Source organism: Apis cerana, linkage group LG5 (assembly GCF_029169275.1).
Source record: "Apis cerana isolate GH-2021 linkage group LG5, AcerK_1.0, whole genome shotgun sequence".
Classification (NCBI taxonomy): Eukaryota; Metazoa; Arthropoda; class Insecta; order Hymenoptera; family Apidae; genus Apis; species Apis cerana.
In genome coordinates, this window is record NC_083856.1 from 3547196 (window position 1) to 3565691 (window position 18496).

The window sequence follows — 18496 nt, forward strand, 5'->3', positions numbered from 1 at the left end:
TCCTGTGATTTCTCAAATAGTTCATCTAATTTTTTTAATACTTTGTCTTATTTTCACATTTAGATAGTTATTTATTGAGTCAGAATTAATTTCTCTAGCTTACTCTAAATAGTATTTCGTTGATTATATTTATATGTGTGATTATTGTCATTTATATATGTGATAATGAAGATAGATTAATTTCATCGTACTTCTACTGCATTCATAATTTATGACATGCCCGATTTCATTGATTTTTATAAACATATTGTCAGAAACAATATCTTTTTCGTTTAATCGTTCACTTAGTCAAGATACTAGTATTTTAATATCGCTTTGAATTAGAGTAATTTTCAGAAATATTCGCGTTTTTTGTAATTTTAATCTTTACATATTAAAATAGAGCAAAACAAAACAATTGAAATTTGATTAAATCCATCCATAAATTCATATTCGTATTCGAAGAAATTGGTCATTCTCCATCGACTCAACGTTTGACAAAAAGTGTACGGCAAAAAACAGTCGAATACTTCCTCGCCGTATCGATGTAAACACATCCGAACGAATACATTTGATACGAGGCTCTGACGTTTATTTGTATATAAGTAGGAAATCCTGTCTTTACATTGCTGCACCGTAGGCAAGTCCTCAGAAGAACGTGGCGGATGGCCACGGTGAATGCGAACGAATCGCGACGCTTCATTTTCTTCCCGCATAGCGCCACCGTCGCGCCAGCCATCTCGCGTCCAAAGAAGTCTTAAAATCTTTTATAACCTTCTACTATGCACCCCGAGGGCAACGATCTTCCCGGCATCTCGAGTAGCCTTATCCGGGGGGGTGTTTATGGTTTTTCGGTCTCTCGACTCGTATTGTGTGACGCCAACACACTTCTATGCGAAATAGCGTGTTTAACGCCGCGACGCGGCACGTCGAGGCGCGTTGCGTCGCGTGACGTCATCGTTTTCGTTTCACCAGACCGTTAATCCAGCCTCGGTGGTGTACGGTTACTCATTGTCGAGCATTCTATCGCGTGTGAATTATTCGACACTGAGAGACGATCGATCCTCGATGACATGGCAGCAGGAGTGTTGAGCATTTGAATTTTTTTTTTTTTTTTTAAGTAATGAGGAAAATTTGAACTGGAGGATCGTAGATCTATCTTAATCCTTTTTATTAGTTGGGTACAGTATTTGGATCAACTCGAAAGTATTTAGCTACTTAGTATTATATCTATGTTATTCAGACTATCATAGAATGGAGTAATATATATTATTACAAAAATTGATATCGAATTTCTTTCTTTTTATTGATGTTTTTAATTGAGAATTTTTCATAAAATATTTATATTGAATATCCTGTGTGGCGAATCACTTATTATATACGTATGGGTCATTCATTATTTAAATTTTTCATTAAATTTTTATTATTCAAGAATAATTAATTATAATACTCGGGTTAAATGATATTATTTTTATATACGATTGTTTTTTTTTATATATAATTAAATCTGTATACGTTGAATTCAAACGATATTCACAGAAAGTTGTTCAATTAAGATTGCCTGATATAATAGATAGGAATATCTAAATCGAATAAAATATTTATAATGAAAATAATTTGTATTATTATCTTATCGTATATATAATTCGTAGAAATCAGTAATGTAGAATCGATACAATATAGTTATGTAGCGAATAGTTGAGTATCATAAACAATTGTAAAACTTTTATATCTTGTTAGCCCTTAAAGAGCTATGGATTTCAATATATATTTTTCTTTGACAAATTTCGAAATAACAAAACATTCATATAATACACTTTTTTTCACAATGTTTCGACATTGTATCCACTAAATATGTTGAATAGTTCTTTATGCAGGAACCAATCATTTAAAGAAAAGAATATCGGAAATAAGGGTTGAAAGGGTGTTACCATTTTCTTTCTAAATCGAATATTATATTAATATTTAGATTTTCTATCGAATCTAACAACATTTACTTAAAACTACTTAAAACATTTTTCTGTTCTGCATAATTAAATTAGTTATAGTTGGAAATATTTTGCCTAAGAGAATATTCTATGAATTTACGTATATCCAAGCGACGTAAATTTCTCCCGCTACAAAATCCTCACATGGCTATTCAATAAAGGATTTGTTTCGATTATTTTATACGCATTTACATATTATGCGTATTATTACATATATCATGAGCAACTTCTTAAAAGGAAAGAGGAATACGTTCGTTTGTTTGCGAGCAATGGTCGAAGCGAGTAAGGATTTTATGCGAACGTTTGACAGGATAGGATTTTACTGCTTCCGAAATGTCGTGTCTCGTAAAACCTGCCTCGTTCACGACCGTTCCTTCATTCGGCTCTTTCCGCTGGAACTTATTGCGATTTCACGTTGACTATTTTTATAGGCGGAGAAGAACTGTTGCAAAGGGTTTCGGTTATATCGTTTTTATTGAAACAGACGTAAAATGTCAAGCATGGAGCCTCTGTGCAGCGCGGAATAGACGAAACGTCTGCAATTTTTCTTCGATCCGTTTTCCTTCTCGTTAAAACGATATTAAATCGGTTGAAGTGAATTTTGAAAAAGTTTTTGAAATAATCGTTAGCTCAAATTTTATCCCTCTTGTTAAGAATTAGTTTGAGAGTCATTATCAAAGTTAGATCAATCGTAGGTAACGTTTTAAAAATATGCAGTGAAATCTTGTTTATATAAATTTCATTTATATTTTTGATAGAAATTTTTAATAGTGACTGAACTGTAATTCCATCCATTTATACGAATGTTTTTATGATATAGTAATTGGATCTATATTTTTTTCTTTTTCATTTACAAAATATTAATTTATTAACAATCATACACAATCGCGTTTGTTCTCAGTATCTAATTTATTATTAAAGAAAACGTTTTGTGAAATTGTCTCATATGAACAATTTCACATATGTAAATATGCTTGTTCCCTAACAGATTCATATGAAGTTCATAGAAATGAAGTTCTGTTATTGCGTTTAAAAAAAAAAAAGAAGAACAAACTTTTTGAAAAACACGTTTCAGAAGATATCGTGTAAAAATGTGCAAGCTTTCGTCGAATAAAAGGAATAGCAATGATATTCGGTATGGCGACGTGTCCTCTTGTCATCGAAACGATTCCTTGTTAGCATACATATATCCTGGGTTTCAATTACGCGGCGATACAACGGTATCATTGCTACAAAGCTCGTTTCCAAACCATCCCTCCGCGACGTGTGTCCATCGAATGCACGGAGTCAGTGGTCGAAAGGTAGAAGGGGGTTCCGCGTTCCCCTATGTAACACGAGATCCTCGTCAGGGATCATCAAGGGGAAATTCGTGAATTCGCGTGCACAGGTAAAATCCGATCTCTGTTATCGATCGTCTTTGTTGAAGTTTATTTATTCCTTTATTTATTTTTTCATTATCTTTTGTGAACTTGTGTATGTAACTTTGAGCAATGATCAATTTATAATGGAAATTAATGCATTAGAAAGAATGTTCTACAAGATCTGGGACAAATAATTTATTTAATGAAATGTCAAATTCAAGTAATAAGTTTTTTTTAGTCATAACGTGGAAACTATATCGATATAGTACATGGTATTAGTGTAATTAGTGTTATAATCAAGCAAAATGTGATTTTAATTAAAAGAGAATTAAAGAAAAGAAAGAATCAAATTTTTAGACTTTTTTTTTAAATTTAATTTTATGTTATCGAGTATAAAATCTTTATTTATTTAACATGTTACAATAAATTTTGAAAATTTTTTGATTTTGAATTTATGAAGAAAAATAATCATTCCTATCAAGAATATTCTCACAATATTTAGTGTGGAGTGTTAGAGATGTGTAAGTAGAGTGTTTGAATCGAGTACTTGAGATTATGGTGTGAACGAAGGGTGCATGGCCACTCAAACTTTTACTACCGATATATACACCTACACGATACCTGAATTATTTATACACTTTATCGGACACTTTTTGAAATGAGAGATACATCAACGATAATAATAATATATGCTTTTGCTAAAGAAAAATTAAAAATCTTCTCCTTCTTCTAGATATCGTATAATTGGAGATTATATGATAACTATATCCTAACTTTTCCGTAAATTTTCTACGAAGAATTTATAATTTAAATATATTTATCGTATTATTTATAAAATTTTAATTGATTATTTGTTTGCCAATAGTCTCATACAACACTAACACATTCTGATATGAAATTATATATATCTATTTAAATTTGTCAAATATAATTAAGTACTTGAATTAAATATGATTTACATAGTTGTTGTTCGTATCATAGGTTAGATAAGTGTGTGATACAATTTGTAAGAAATTTCTAGTAGTGTCGCAGTTATTATCTTTATTGTAGCTGAATACTTAGTGGGATATCGAGTTAACGACCAATTTCGTACAATCAAACGCACGTTCATAAAATGTTATAATCGCATTCTGTACTGTTAGAATTGCCCCGCGTGAAAATCCTACGCACTCCTCTTGGAGATTCAACATCGCTGAGTTCAACTTACAGTGTTGGTTGTGAAATTGTTATTAACTTTGCTTTCCCTGGTTCTTACGATGATTGCCTAATCATGCAATTAACTTAAGCATCAAAATGTATAAATAGCATGCAAGAGACTAAAAATAAGCAGTAAACTTTAAGACTTTCGAAACTTTTGTTCTTTTGTTACCTATGCCCATACGATGTAGTTACGTACAATATTAATGTATTTGTTATATAATATTCATAACACGTTACCTGTACACATGGCATTCATATTATTAATTTGTACTTATATAACGTTGATACATTAAATTAACTAATAATTATAAATACCTAACATTAACATATTCACCGTTTAATATAAATTAACTTTCATTATAGATACGAATTGCCAAGTTGTAAAATTGGGTAAAAAATTAATGAATAATTAATTAATTCGTAAATTTATTCGCAAAAAATCAAGTTAATTAAAATATTGAATACGTGCCAAAATATAGAACAAATTAATTTTAATGTATCGTATCCACTCCATTTAATATATTTATGATTATACGAGATTTAAGATAACAAGACGGTCAATGTATTAAATATATTTTATAAATGTGTTTCATCCTTTTTATTTAATTTTTATTAATTAATTTCGTGATACGATTCTTCATGAAGTTTCAACTAGAAATATTTTTACAGTATCACATCGTGAATCGAAAACAATATTATCAACTGGTGTAATACTAGGTGGTTTGCATTCAGCAGTTTCAGAGAATTCGCGGACTGATATCAAAGTTTTCGTTATCGGATATCGTTACGTGCATTCTCGCTTTCATTTTTTTTTTCTTCTCATGCCTCGTGTATTGTACCCGCGTGTTTCTTTTATGCTGTGTATATTGCACTTTAGATATCTATGCCTGTGTGTACGCCTTTTATGCTTGGAGTGTGATAATAAAATTGTTTCGTCCATAAAGTCGACAGAAAGTATTATCGGTTATTCAACACAGTTACAAAATGATACATGTTACAATATGCATGTTACGTTTTAAGTTAAAGTTTTTGTTAATTTATTCAATAGTAATAGTTTTCATTTTTCTATACAACCACTTCTCTTTTATGAAGTTTGTAAAGTTATACAATTTTATAATGCAACTGTTTGTAAAGTTATGCTATTGTACTTGTAGCTTATTGATTTTGACATGACTTTCGTTACTGGAACAATGTCCAGGGTAGCATGTTATATCTTATACTTTGCTCGAAAGTTATCTTAAGCCTTCACAATGAAGATAGTTTGGAGTGTTACAACTTGCTCTTCAGATATGAAAGATGTGAGATGATATGGATTGAAAATTTGTATCTTTGTAGACAAATCTGAATGATATGTATTATTAAAATTATGTTAGATTCATTGATAAATTTTTAACATTTATTTTAAATTTGGATATAATATATTTAATGATCTCATTACAATCAATTACCAAGTTTGTGCTCCATCCAACTTCAATTCAAACATCTAGATATTTGCTTTGTCTCTTTATTGACGAATCAATTTTTTAGGTAGATTAGATTAGATTATTTCTAATTCAAATTAGGTTAAGTTAGATTTAGTAGTTTAAAGTTAGATTTAAATTAAATTGAGGGAAGAAAGATTCGTTGTACTTCTTCAGATATAACCTTTCAAATACAAAATGTTCCAATTAAAAGTTCAATAATCTATATATATATATACTATAATATTATTATAACAAGATTTAATATAATAAGTTTCATCTTCAGAAAAAGAAAAAAGAAATCAATTCGTGAAGAAAGTTTTTTTCAAGTTCAGAAGATTTGATTAAGTAAAGTATGTAAATATTCTATTAATTCCGTATATCATAAAAAGTTTGTAATTATTTTTTACGATACTTGAATGAAGCGTATAATCAAATTTTTGATGAAAAATTTGTACTATAATATTCTTCAGACAAGAAGAATGATTAAAATAAATTCAGAATCAAAAATTACATTATACATCATCTTAGTAAAATCATTGTTGCCTATTATCGTTATGAAAGAATGCAGAAATTGTAAATGCATAGTAATTTATCTCAGAGTTTAGGTATAATGGAATTGTTATGTAATCTATGTTTCGTCATATCGTATGAAGTAGGACTTACGTTAGTTAATTATTGTTTGACGATTTAATGGTCAACTCATAACGAATTTAATTTAATAGATCTTTTTCTTTTTGTTTTTTGTTGATGCTTAATATGATGTTTTTAGACCTACAATTTTTAATTTTTGATTGGAAACATTATTTTAGTAATAATAATAGCTAAAATGCAAATTTTCTTTTATGATGGAAGAGCGTTTAATGGCTTGTTTCATAATTGTATTGCAATGATAAATTCGTTTCTATGGAAACAATAACATAAAATAACTTTTTCTCCTATGTTATAGCACTAATATTGATAAATAGATTAGATATTCTTTTTTATATCAATAAAATATTTATTTAATATTATTTTATTTAACATATTTCGAATATTTATCATTAATCATCAAATCGTTTAATAACACTAACGATGTTCTTATGTTCTTCGATGTTCGTATTCTCATTTTTTCCCCCAAAAGTTTAAAACGTTTTAATTTGCCTGCTAAAAAATCAAGAAAACAAAATTGATCACTGATACATTCTGATTAAAATTTTATACAATTATTCATTGGATCTACTTAATTTAATTATAAATATATTTGTGTTCCTTAATGAATGAAAGATCTTTCTGTGTGTTCGCAAATAAATGTAAATAATTAATTAAATATTTCAGTGTAATAAAATATTAGTTTCTCTGCTCTCGTGAAATATTCACAACGTGATTAAACGATGACGATTGACAGGATACAATCTTATAAACTTCTCACGCCACTACGACGTAGAGACTGCTTACAAAAGCTCCTCAAGTTCTCGGTATCGACTTCATCGAGAAAGCCTTGTTACAGTTTCACTCGTCAGTTTAAACACGAACCTGTTTATTTATAATTTGATTCGTAATAATTGTTTTTGATGGCTTGATGGATTAAATAACTGCGAATCTTTCATGATTATTATATACGAACATTATGTAGGTTTGGCTTTATATTTATTTCTTTTTTAAACTGTAGATATGAATGCTAATTCATTGATACATAGTTCTGAAATAAAATTATATGATATCAATTGCTTATGATATTCTAAGATTAGTTAACTATGATAAATTTGTTTCATGTTACTTTATTAATTTCATGTTAGGAAAATAAAAATAAAAATAACGATTGAAAAATAATGATATATTTTTTCTATAAGTATATAAATTCTTTCTCATAGATTCTCATAGATTCCTTGCTCCAATTCAGATTTCTTTATTGTAAGAATAAATATTTAATGATTATATTGTCATATACAAAGTATATCATATTCATAATTTTATGGATTTGTTTTTGAAAAATTTTTAATAGATTAGAAATAACAAAAATTATTTTTAATATCAAAAGGAAAGCGAGTTTGTGCGGACTTTGTATCGTTCTGTTCAAATTACCGTATTGTATGCTGGATACATTCAAGTGCAATTGTAGCTTGTATCAATCTACACAAATATCGTTTTGCATTATAAAGCTCATATTAAAAACATATCTTCAGTTCTACTTAAAATATCATAGAGAGAATCGAAAATGTTTATTAAAAATATTGTTTCAAATGTGTGTAATGTTTTTGTTAATTTTAATAATTTATTTCTTATTAATAACTTTCAACTATCTTTCAAATAAACAATTTTGAATAAAAATAACGTTAAGAGCCAAAAATATTGAAAAAATTTAAATGAATGTTAGTATAGAAAATGGAGTAAATTTATCTTAAGGTATTTCAAATTAGATCCAGTCAAATAGTTGAAAAATTATAAATATGAAGATAAATATTAAACTGAAAAAGAATATATTTTAAATATTTACTTAATGTTTTCAAAATATTTTATTTTTCTTTACATAAAATAAGGAAAATTAAAATTGAAAAGTTATTTGAAAATATATACTGAAAAATTTGTTTCTTGAATTTGTTACAAACTGCAAAACATAATTTTTCAAAGCATTAGAAATTAATATAAGCAATAGTATAATTAATATTATAGATACGCCGATATCTTTATCTATTTGCAAGATAATTGATTTTATTTCACTTTAATGTTTTCACCAAGTAGAACTTAATTATTCAAATGGTGTCAAAAACTTTCATTATTTATCATCATCCTTTTACCATTCGCGAATTACATGCGATAAAGTATTACATACTTTATCGATCGTCTCAAATGTGAACGTGTCATGCATAGCATGTCATCTGATCTTGTTCAAAAGTGTTTTTCAACGTGTAATAATAACTTTACAGTTCATTTTGCAAGTTCTTCCTTATATTACGATAGATAAATAAATTCTATTGAGGAAATTATAAATTATGTTACATATTTATATTCAATCTTAGTTTATTAAAATATAGCGTTGCAGTTTTGATTCATTTTTATATTTAGGTATATGGCAAAAACTTTTCTTATATAATAAAGAAAATAGCAATTTTATCAGATTATTTAGAAAAATTTTATACATTAAATCTATACCACTATCTAATACTAGAATTAAATACACTGGAAATTCTCCTTTGCTTGGGCATCATTTCCACTGCGCTGAGCAAGAATCTTCCTTGGATCCAGTCAAGCAAGTAATATCGAACACAGGCATTTAAATTTCTTTATCTGTTTTGACCATCTATTCTCTCTTCCTCTTACACATTCTTTCTATTACTAGTCAAGATTAAACAGGACTAGAGTTTCATGTCTCAGCTAAATATACAAGAAGTATGTCGCGAGCTATGAGCTTATAAGGAATTACGGGTTGTGCTCCATTACTTACACCTATACCCATATTCTTTACTTTCCATTTCATCCAAGTAAAAAATTCCATGTATTTTCTCCTTCAATGAAGACTAGTTTTCAACCACACATGTCTTTCTTTGTATAGTAAGTTGCACCTCATCGACATTATGGCGAAACGAAGGGAAAGCAGCAACATAGAACATAGCTGTGAGTCTCGTATCACAGGTACGTAAGATTAACAAGAAGGATACTTAACGTTTGATAGAGGAGGGGATGAGATTGATTAAAAAAAAAAATGATTAAAAAGACGGAAGAGTGATAGCAATATCGCGGACGAGCAGAAAGCAAGGACGGACGGCATTGAACGGTCTTTCTCTTTTCTTCTCCATATCGTCGGAGACCTTCTTCGGTCAGAGGGCAGTCCCTCTATTAGATTCTCTTTCTCTCTTTTCTTTTTCTCTCCCTCCCTCTCGCTCTCTCTCCCCCTGTGTCTCTCTTGGAGAATTTAATTTTCTCCCACTCCAATGTTTGCGCTCTCCACTCCTCTCTCGCTCTTTAACGGAGGCAGCATGCCACTTCCAAAGAGTTAAACACGCATACGCGCGGGTACGGAGCACGTGGTTGGCCGGGTTCACCTGCGCATAGAAAAGGAGGGACCCAACGATTGGCGTCCCGGTGGAGCGGCACCTGCGGCCCGCGTCGTGGTGTCTATTCGATAGAACGTAGGGGGATGGCAACGTGAAAGAGGGAGGAGTAGATTCGGTCCACTTGGAAAAAGCGGCAGTCCGCTATGTAGGAGGAGAAACAGCAACGGAATAAGGAGAAAGAGAACGTAACGTAGGTCGGCAGGAGGGGAGGATTATTTCCGCCTTTTAAAAACGACCCAGAATGCCTCTTATAGGCGGAGCTGTGGTGAGCGGACGCGCTACTATTGGCTGCCATAATATATATAATACATCATGTTATAATGGCTGGGGAATTATTGTCCTTGTTCATGTTCGCTCACTTATTTCTCTTGCACAGAAACAATTATATCCCCTACCGAACCACTATTTCCCACCCCTTACGCAGAACGGCTTCGGTTCGCCAACCGGAGTAACGAGTATTGTTGATTGTTTCGAATCGATATGTACGGCGCCACGAGGTTTCTGAGCATGTGCGCATGCGCGAATCGCGTTTTTCGGGCAACTTCGGGATGAATCGGAGACCACGTGGCATGCCGCGAATAATAGCCGATTTTGGAGTTCTGTTTTATTTTCATCGTCATTTGATTTTTCGTAGAAATTTTGAAGATTTACGTAAAAGTTTACGTTATTTTAGAAAAATAAATGTGTCATTAAAGATAATATCTTTTGATATAATAATTTTGAATCGAAATAAAAATATTAATCGATATACGTATTCATTTAGCACGTGCTCATTTAGATATAGGTTAGGTATATCATTTCTATAATCGAACATAACCTATGTATATTATTTTTGCATCGTAATGTGTAATAAATCATGCAAGGAAATATAATATATGCATCATTAAAGAAATCAATTTTTTAGTGTATGTCAGATTCATTGCGTAAATAATTCATATATATTAATTAGTGGCACCCGTTAGATTTTATTACCTTATCATCATAAATTTTATTTTTTTAAACGGATTCAATCATTCTTAACAGTTTTTAAACTTTTTAATTATGCATGGTTTATTAATAAAATTGTGTTAATAGTTGCATAAAATCGAACTTGATTGAATATATATTTTATTTTAATAAAACTATTTATTTTGATTATGTTATAGGTGAAAATGTGGAAATTCTATTGGAGCACAGTAGCAAACTTGTAGAACTTTTCCAGTATCCTTGGGAAGCACTGTTATTGATGTACATCAATTTAAAATATGCAGGGGCTAATCCGGAAGAAGTAGTGAGACGTATGGTTGATGGTAAAGTATTTTTTTCTCAACTTTATATTTATATATTTTTTATGTTAATATTTCCACTATATTTCTATGATTTAATATTGCTTTATATTCATAAAAAAATTATAAATATATAAAATGAATATTCTATAAAAAGTTTTTAATTAATATTTATTATACGAAAAAAATTTTTTAATTAATATTATATATATAATTATGTAAAATTACATTTTTATTTATCTAATATGATCAAATCTAACATGAAAAATAATAATAATAATTTCTATTTTTCTTTATTCTCTAGTTTTAATAATCTTCTGTTTGAAGAATTTTATTTGGGATTCTATTTTGAACAAAATTGTTTCGTTTATAAATTTATTACCTACTTGATTTTATTTATGAGATTTTCACGAATGATTGTTTGAAATTCATTAAATTCTTTCAAAATTATATTGAAGAAAGATTCTAATATAAATTCATTATCGATGAACCGATTATTCTTATATTTTTGTTGGAAAAATGACAAGAGTAAATTTAATTTTGACGGTTTAATGATTAAAAGATAGATTTCTTTGTCGTGAAATAGTTGGCGCATGTGGATAACGAAATTGGCAACAACATTTATATTTTAACAATATGTAATAAATTTTCTTTATATATCATGCACTTTTATTAAAGTAAAATGATGAAATTGTAGAACATTAATAAATTAAATTTTTTTGATAGTATATAAATCAAAAATTATATTACATATTATTCCAAAGAACTATTTCTATTATTCGGATTTTATTTCTGATAAAACATTATAAAATACAATGGTGCACTAAGTTTCTCGAAAATAAATTTAGAGTCGAGGACACAGGTGTTAAAACCATTACAATAAGATTTATGCTTCCAGCATATATTTGTTCATATCAATTTCGTTGTATTCGTCACTCTTAACAATAATATCGAATCAAAATTGAAATGCAGAAAGTGATCATTTATAAATGATGATTACACAATTTATTATATTTATTCAACACGCGAAGATTTGTTACAATTATATTTTCATTGGAAGATAGAATTTAATCATCATGAAGATATATACCTATATGAATATCAACCGATTGTATTCAACAATGTAAGATTTAAATGGAATTTAAAGGTAAGTATTATATTTGCAAATTAATTGATCTGAAATATTAAAAATATTTAATTAATATTCAGATCAATATATATAAAAAGCGATATTTGTTTGAAAATTCTAATAATTAATCATTTCCGCAAAGTAAAAATAAAAAATTTATTTTTAAAAATATAAAATATTCCACGTGATAAGATACTTAAGATAGATATTCTATCATATTGTCAATAATATCACGTAAACGATATTTTAAGTTATAATATTTCCTGTCTATATCTATGAACAGATAAAAAATAAGTGCTATAAATGTGAAAGAGTTAAGGTAAATTATCAAACTTTCGTTATTATTCTTCTATTAAATATTTTTGTTTTATTTTCTTTCATGAATAAACGTCAATATATAAATAGCTATTGATGATTTTCTCTTTAGTGGATTTAAAACCATTGGAATACTTAACACTCCATTGTTGTATCTATATCTATTTGTATGCAAATGTAATATAGCCATTATAGCAGTCATTATCATTGATCATTTCTCAACAATGATTTTATTTTTTCAATTGACAAATTACAATTTTTTAGAGTCCATTCTCGAAAAGATTATCTTATAATACGTACAACATATTTTTAAATTTTTAAATCTTTTTCTTATTTATGAGAATATTTTCTAATATGAAGATTTATCACATGAATAAATTTTTTTAAAGAGATGATTCAACAACGAAATGTTTAATAAATGTTAAATATTTAAATATAAAAAGTAGTCTTGTTTAACTATTTTCGTGCCTAATTAAAATTTTTTATTTTATTAATTCTTAAAAAAACACAAAATTGTCAGTATCTATTTACAATCAAGAAATCATTAGTTACACTATCACGTACAATAAAATTTTTCTTAATCTATATAAAGTACTATATAAGTATAGTGAAATAATATAGTGAAATTGTTTTTTTTTTTTAGATAGCACTCCTAATCTTTCAATATCTTATCTTTGTATTGAGAAAATTTCAAAGTCAAGGTCGATTGTATATTTATCTAAATAGTTTTTCTCCTTTTTTTAGAATTATGATAAATATGATAAAACATCTATCATGTTATATAAATATTATAAAAAAAATATTAATATTATAATATAACATTAATAATTGGCATTAATGTTACAAAAAATGTATTCACATATTCACATATTTGCTTAATTAACAACTTTTTTATGAATAATTAACCTAAAATAGTAATCCATAAACGAAAATCATTCAGTCAAAAATGTTTCCAATTGATTAAATTATCATGACATAAGGTCACATCTATCGAATAAACTTATTAAAAAATAATGTATTTATATAAACTTATATTGTTTTAATCGAAACTTCTCTTAATATAAGCCGTACAAGTAGGCTTATATCATGAATTCTGATAATCAAGATTTTCTAGATAAGAGAAGATATGATGTTATCAGAAATAATATATCTATTATTTCCATCTGGCAGAAATGAAAGTTATAAAAATAGAATAGCCACATAGGCGTGAAAAAATGAAGGCATAATAGAATTAAGTAGTTTATCTACTGCTCAAGTACTATTTACGCGGTTTGATCATTATAAATCCTTTAAGCTTGCGGTCTACATCTTGTACGTCATAACACCGGTGCCTATGGTTGCCTGGGGCGCATATCATCCTGATCACTGCGGCTCTTTCGAACAACCTCTTCTGAATGAGATATAAATAAACCGACCAAATTGCCACTTTATTATTCATTAACGCGTTAACTGCCACCGTGACCATCTGTTACCGCTGCCTGTCTTCGCGCAATCAGTGTTGGCCTCGTGTGATCACTGGTTACACGAATTTTTACACGTTTTAAAACAATTTTATTACCGCTATATTTTACCAAGATTATTATTGTTATTACCATTGATTTGGAAAGTGTGAAACAAAAGTGGGACAAACGATCGCAACCCGTGCAATATTTTATAAAGTTTTTGCACGTTTCCTTTTCTTCTCTCTATTCATAGCTTGCAGATTTTCATCATTACAAAGTTAAATTACATTCCAAATATCTATTGTTTCAAGTTAGTTCTCTCTCGGTTAGATTTTTCTACATTTTATGATTGTTTATACGTTATACTAATGATATATCGATGTACGTTTTAAAATTACTGTGACTTTATCAGTAATTTTACAGGTATTTTATGAAATATTTTATGAAATATAGAATTATGACAAAGTCATTTTTATTTGTGTGCAAGAAATATTGTATTTATTATTTTTATTTATCGTTAATTTGTTTATTTATTTTTTTTTTTTTTTGCATAGAATTCTTATTATCATAATATATCTATAAAATATACGTGATAACAATTTGCCAATTATAGAATTATTCGGACAAAATTTTCACAAGCATGGGTAAACATAAATATAGAAGTAATTTTATTATTAATTCTTAATGACAATTTATTTTATTTATACGATCAATATAATTGCTATTATTTTAGATTAATATTCTATATATTTTTCAAACCTATTGATTTCGTACTCGTTGCAAATAGTATATTCAATTTTTATTTAAATCGCGAGGATAATTGTAAAATTCTTATTACATCTCATTACACAAGTAAGAAGACAAGAATGATATACGATGTGAGGATAATGCGCAACGAATGAGATTCAGCTGTTCTTAACGCTATTTATCTTATGAACTCAGCTAGTGAATATTACACGTAAGTACCATATAGTTATTGATTATATAAATAATTAGAATACGAAACGAATTTTCTATTCGATATTGCTCGATCTATGATTTTTTTTATCGCTTTTCTTTAGATTAAACACCAAACGAAATATTTCTATTCGTTCTGGTGCAATGTAGAGATCAGTAAAAGTTATGAGAAAAATGTTGACAACGCATGTAAATTTTAAATGATTGGAGAAAGCTGGTACATGCATTTTTCTAAGTTTAGAAGTGAAAATTTTTTGCTCGCGGCTGTTCAATACTTGAATGTTATATAAATGCTGTAGGTATTATATGCTGTAATACCATATTGGAACATGCAAATGATTCGAGAATCTTATTCGTTTATAGTGTAAATTAATGGTAGACTTTTCTAATTACGTAGTAATTTCTAAGTAAGCAAATAACTAATTACTAATTAGATACTTTTGTAAACAGTTAATAACGAGCTTGTGTTCAAAGAGCTTGTTTGCGATCTCATGATGTCATTTTTTATAATCCAAACAATTGTTGTATTTCTTTAAAGATGGTAAAACATTATATGCTAAATTTTCTTAAACATTCTTGAAAATCAAAAAAACTTTATTATTTTTGCTTGTTCTTTAAACCTATAAAATTTCATTTAAAATTAAAACCTTCTCAACAATGAAACGAAGAATTGTCGAAACGAATTGGCATTTTATATTAAAATTTTAACGTAAATATTTAATGAACATTTAACATCAGGTTATATTTACATGTATTAATTTTCCATTATTCATATTCGTGTCAATAGAAACAATAAATTCCATTTTAATTCTAAATTCTAAAGTTTTCAACCGAGAATGTTTTTACACATTATACATTAAAAATTACCCGATCGAAGATATTATTACTCGTATATAAAATAAAACTTATACCTCAACGAATGTTAAAACGAATAAAACATGAGTTTGATAAACGGCAGTTAAAAAAATTCTCATTACAACGACCGTATCCCCGAGTGCAATAAATTATCTAACTGGAAGCGATGCGTTACCTTTCACGCGAGTTTCTTTTTCCCGCGACGCGTAGGTATGCAAGAAACGTTTGGAAGAAAGAAACCGCGGTTAAAAAACCGTGGAACAGATACACCTTGCCGTAAATATATAGTTGCCGCTACAGTAGCTCGAGATGGATTGTCGGTGTGGTGCTATTAGTTGGAATTGTGGTTCGTGGGGATAGCAATTACGGTGAAGACCTTGTGTTCACGCGTGCCAACACCGATTCAGAATAGATTGGCGGGGAATCGAGGCTGTTCGTCCAGTTGTCGGTACACTTTTAAGCCCATGTGGAAAGTTGCATTCCAGCTGGTTTCGTGTCGAACAGGTAGAACGATTTACGGTTATATGTTGTTCGCTGTTGGATACAGTGTTGTTAGACACGCTGTGGTGTACAACCTAGTCCGAGGAACCGTATTTCACCGATTTGAATTATGCTCGCATTGGGATGTGTTTATCTGTTGTAATTGGACGCGTGATTGTGTTATTGGGTGAAGGTTGATTTATATTTGCCGTTTAGATATACGGGGGTTATTCCTTGCTTAGTCTACTCGGTATTTGTAATAATTACCAATTTACACACCTCCACAAGATCGAATGATTATTATAATGATATATTCCTTTTTTTTTCTTTTTTTTTCATCGTTATCTCTGAGGAATCTGTTCCTGTATATATTTAATAGATGAGAATGTAATGGAAACTTGGATTGATGCCGTAGGATTTAATTGTTTGTTAATGAATTTTACTTTGCAACAATTAAGGTTAAAATAAGGTTATAAACATCAGTGATTCATAATACTTGTATAAATATAAAAATGAGTAGATAATATTGTGTGAAAATGAATATTAAGGGTGGTGATAGAGGAATATTTTATTAGAAAAATTATTAAATTTTAATTAGAAATCGGGATTAAAATGATCTAGTATGAAAAATCTCGATTTATGGGAAAAAGAAATTTGTAAAAGTTTATATTAAGATATACACGGCAATAGTTGTTAAGATGAAGCGTTCCATACGATCATGCTATAAAACTAGTTGACTGTCATGGCTATAATTTTGATTACGCTTACTGTAAATATCCTAAACCTATCATCCTGTCAAATTTCATTGAAATCGATGAGACACACCTTGTTAGTCGAACATTACAAATAATACTTATATAACGCATTTTATGCACGTAATATATAGATAATAAAAAATTATTTTATCCAACTTGTATAATTGATTCTATGAATTCATATATTGATTCATTTTTCACAAATGAAAAAACAACGTATGTTTATCATTATATACGTTATACATGTTTTTGTTATTTTTTTTTTCATCACATGCATAAAATAACTAATACAATTATTATGCAACCAACTGTATATCCATATCTATTCAATTCAGACAAAGATTAATGATGCCAAAAAAAAAAAAGAAAAAGAAAAAGAAATATATTGCTGATCATTTATAGTTAATATAATATATAATAATATACCATACGAACTTCGAATACTTAATAATGAGCATGTAGTATCGGTGTGCACAATCAGCATGTTGAATACCTTAATTATCACTGGAAATCGCCAGATGAATCGCCATTAATAAATGAGAAATAAAAAAAAAGCGCATATCAGAATCGACATTTTAAAATGCCGGCGGAAATACTGAAGGTTATTTTTTATTCATTATGCTTCTCCTTCCTCATGCTGATATGAAACAGGTTGGATATCGAATTCGAATTTCACTTGGTGGAAAAAAAAGAAAGAAAGAAAGAAAGAAAAAAAAATCAACGAGCCAATCTCTATTGTATCTGTTAACCTCATCCATATATCAGTATTCCAATGCACGTCATTAAAAAAGAAATATATATTAAATTTATTTTTAAAGATAATATTACGATTATAAATATCAAAGTATTGTGCATAAAATTTTGTACAATAAACTTGTCATAATATCATTTAGAAGGCCGATTGATATAAAAAAATGCTTTAAAAAATTTTTAAGACCAATATATAGTTTAATTTAATTCTGAATAGCTTTCATGGAATTTATTTTTTAGTTTTGTTTTTATGTGGCTCATATATATATTTAAAAAAAATAGATCAAGTTATATATTATAAATTTTAAAATAATTAGCAGAGAAGGGAATCAACTTTCTACTTTACTATAAATAATGAAAATTGATATTTTTTTAATGCGATCAAATGTAATATTGCAAGCATATATTGCATTCACAAACTTTTTTTTTTATTTCGACATAATTATTTAAAATTTACTTACAAATTTAAAGTTGTAAATTTAAATTTACTTGACAAAAATAATAGACTTGCGCTCTACTGAATTAG

General features: G+C 28.4%; 1 protein-coding gene across 5 annotated transcripts in view; it reads left to right on the plus strand.

The window, feature by feature from the left end:
- The window catches only part of LOC108001352 (protein doublesex), a 90114-nt gene that overhangs the window by 21502 nt on the left and 50116 nt on the right, over window positions 1–18496 (plus strand). For 2 of the 5 annotated variants that reach the window (XM_062075845.1, XM_062075847.1), the window contains exons 4-5: window positions 11168–11311; window positions 11592–12434. In XM_062075845.1, coding sequence (XP_061931829.1) covers window positions 11168–11311; window positions 11592–11677 — 230 coding nt within the window. In that variant the 3' untranslated portion in view covers window positions 11678–12434. Of the gene's footprint in view, window positions 1–11167; window positions 11559–11591; window positions 12435–14025; window positions 15132–18496 lie in introns of those variants that run through there. The other 3 variants (XM_062075842.1, XM_062075843.1, XM_062075846.1) reach the window with 2 other exon arrangements.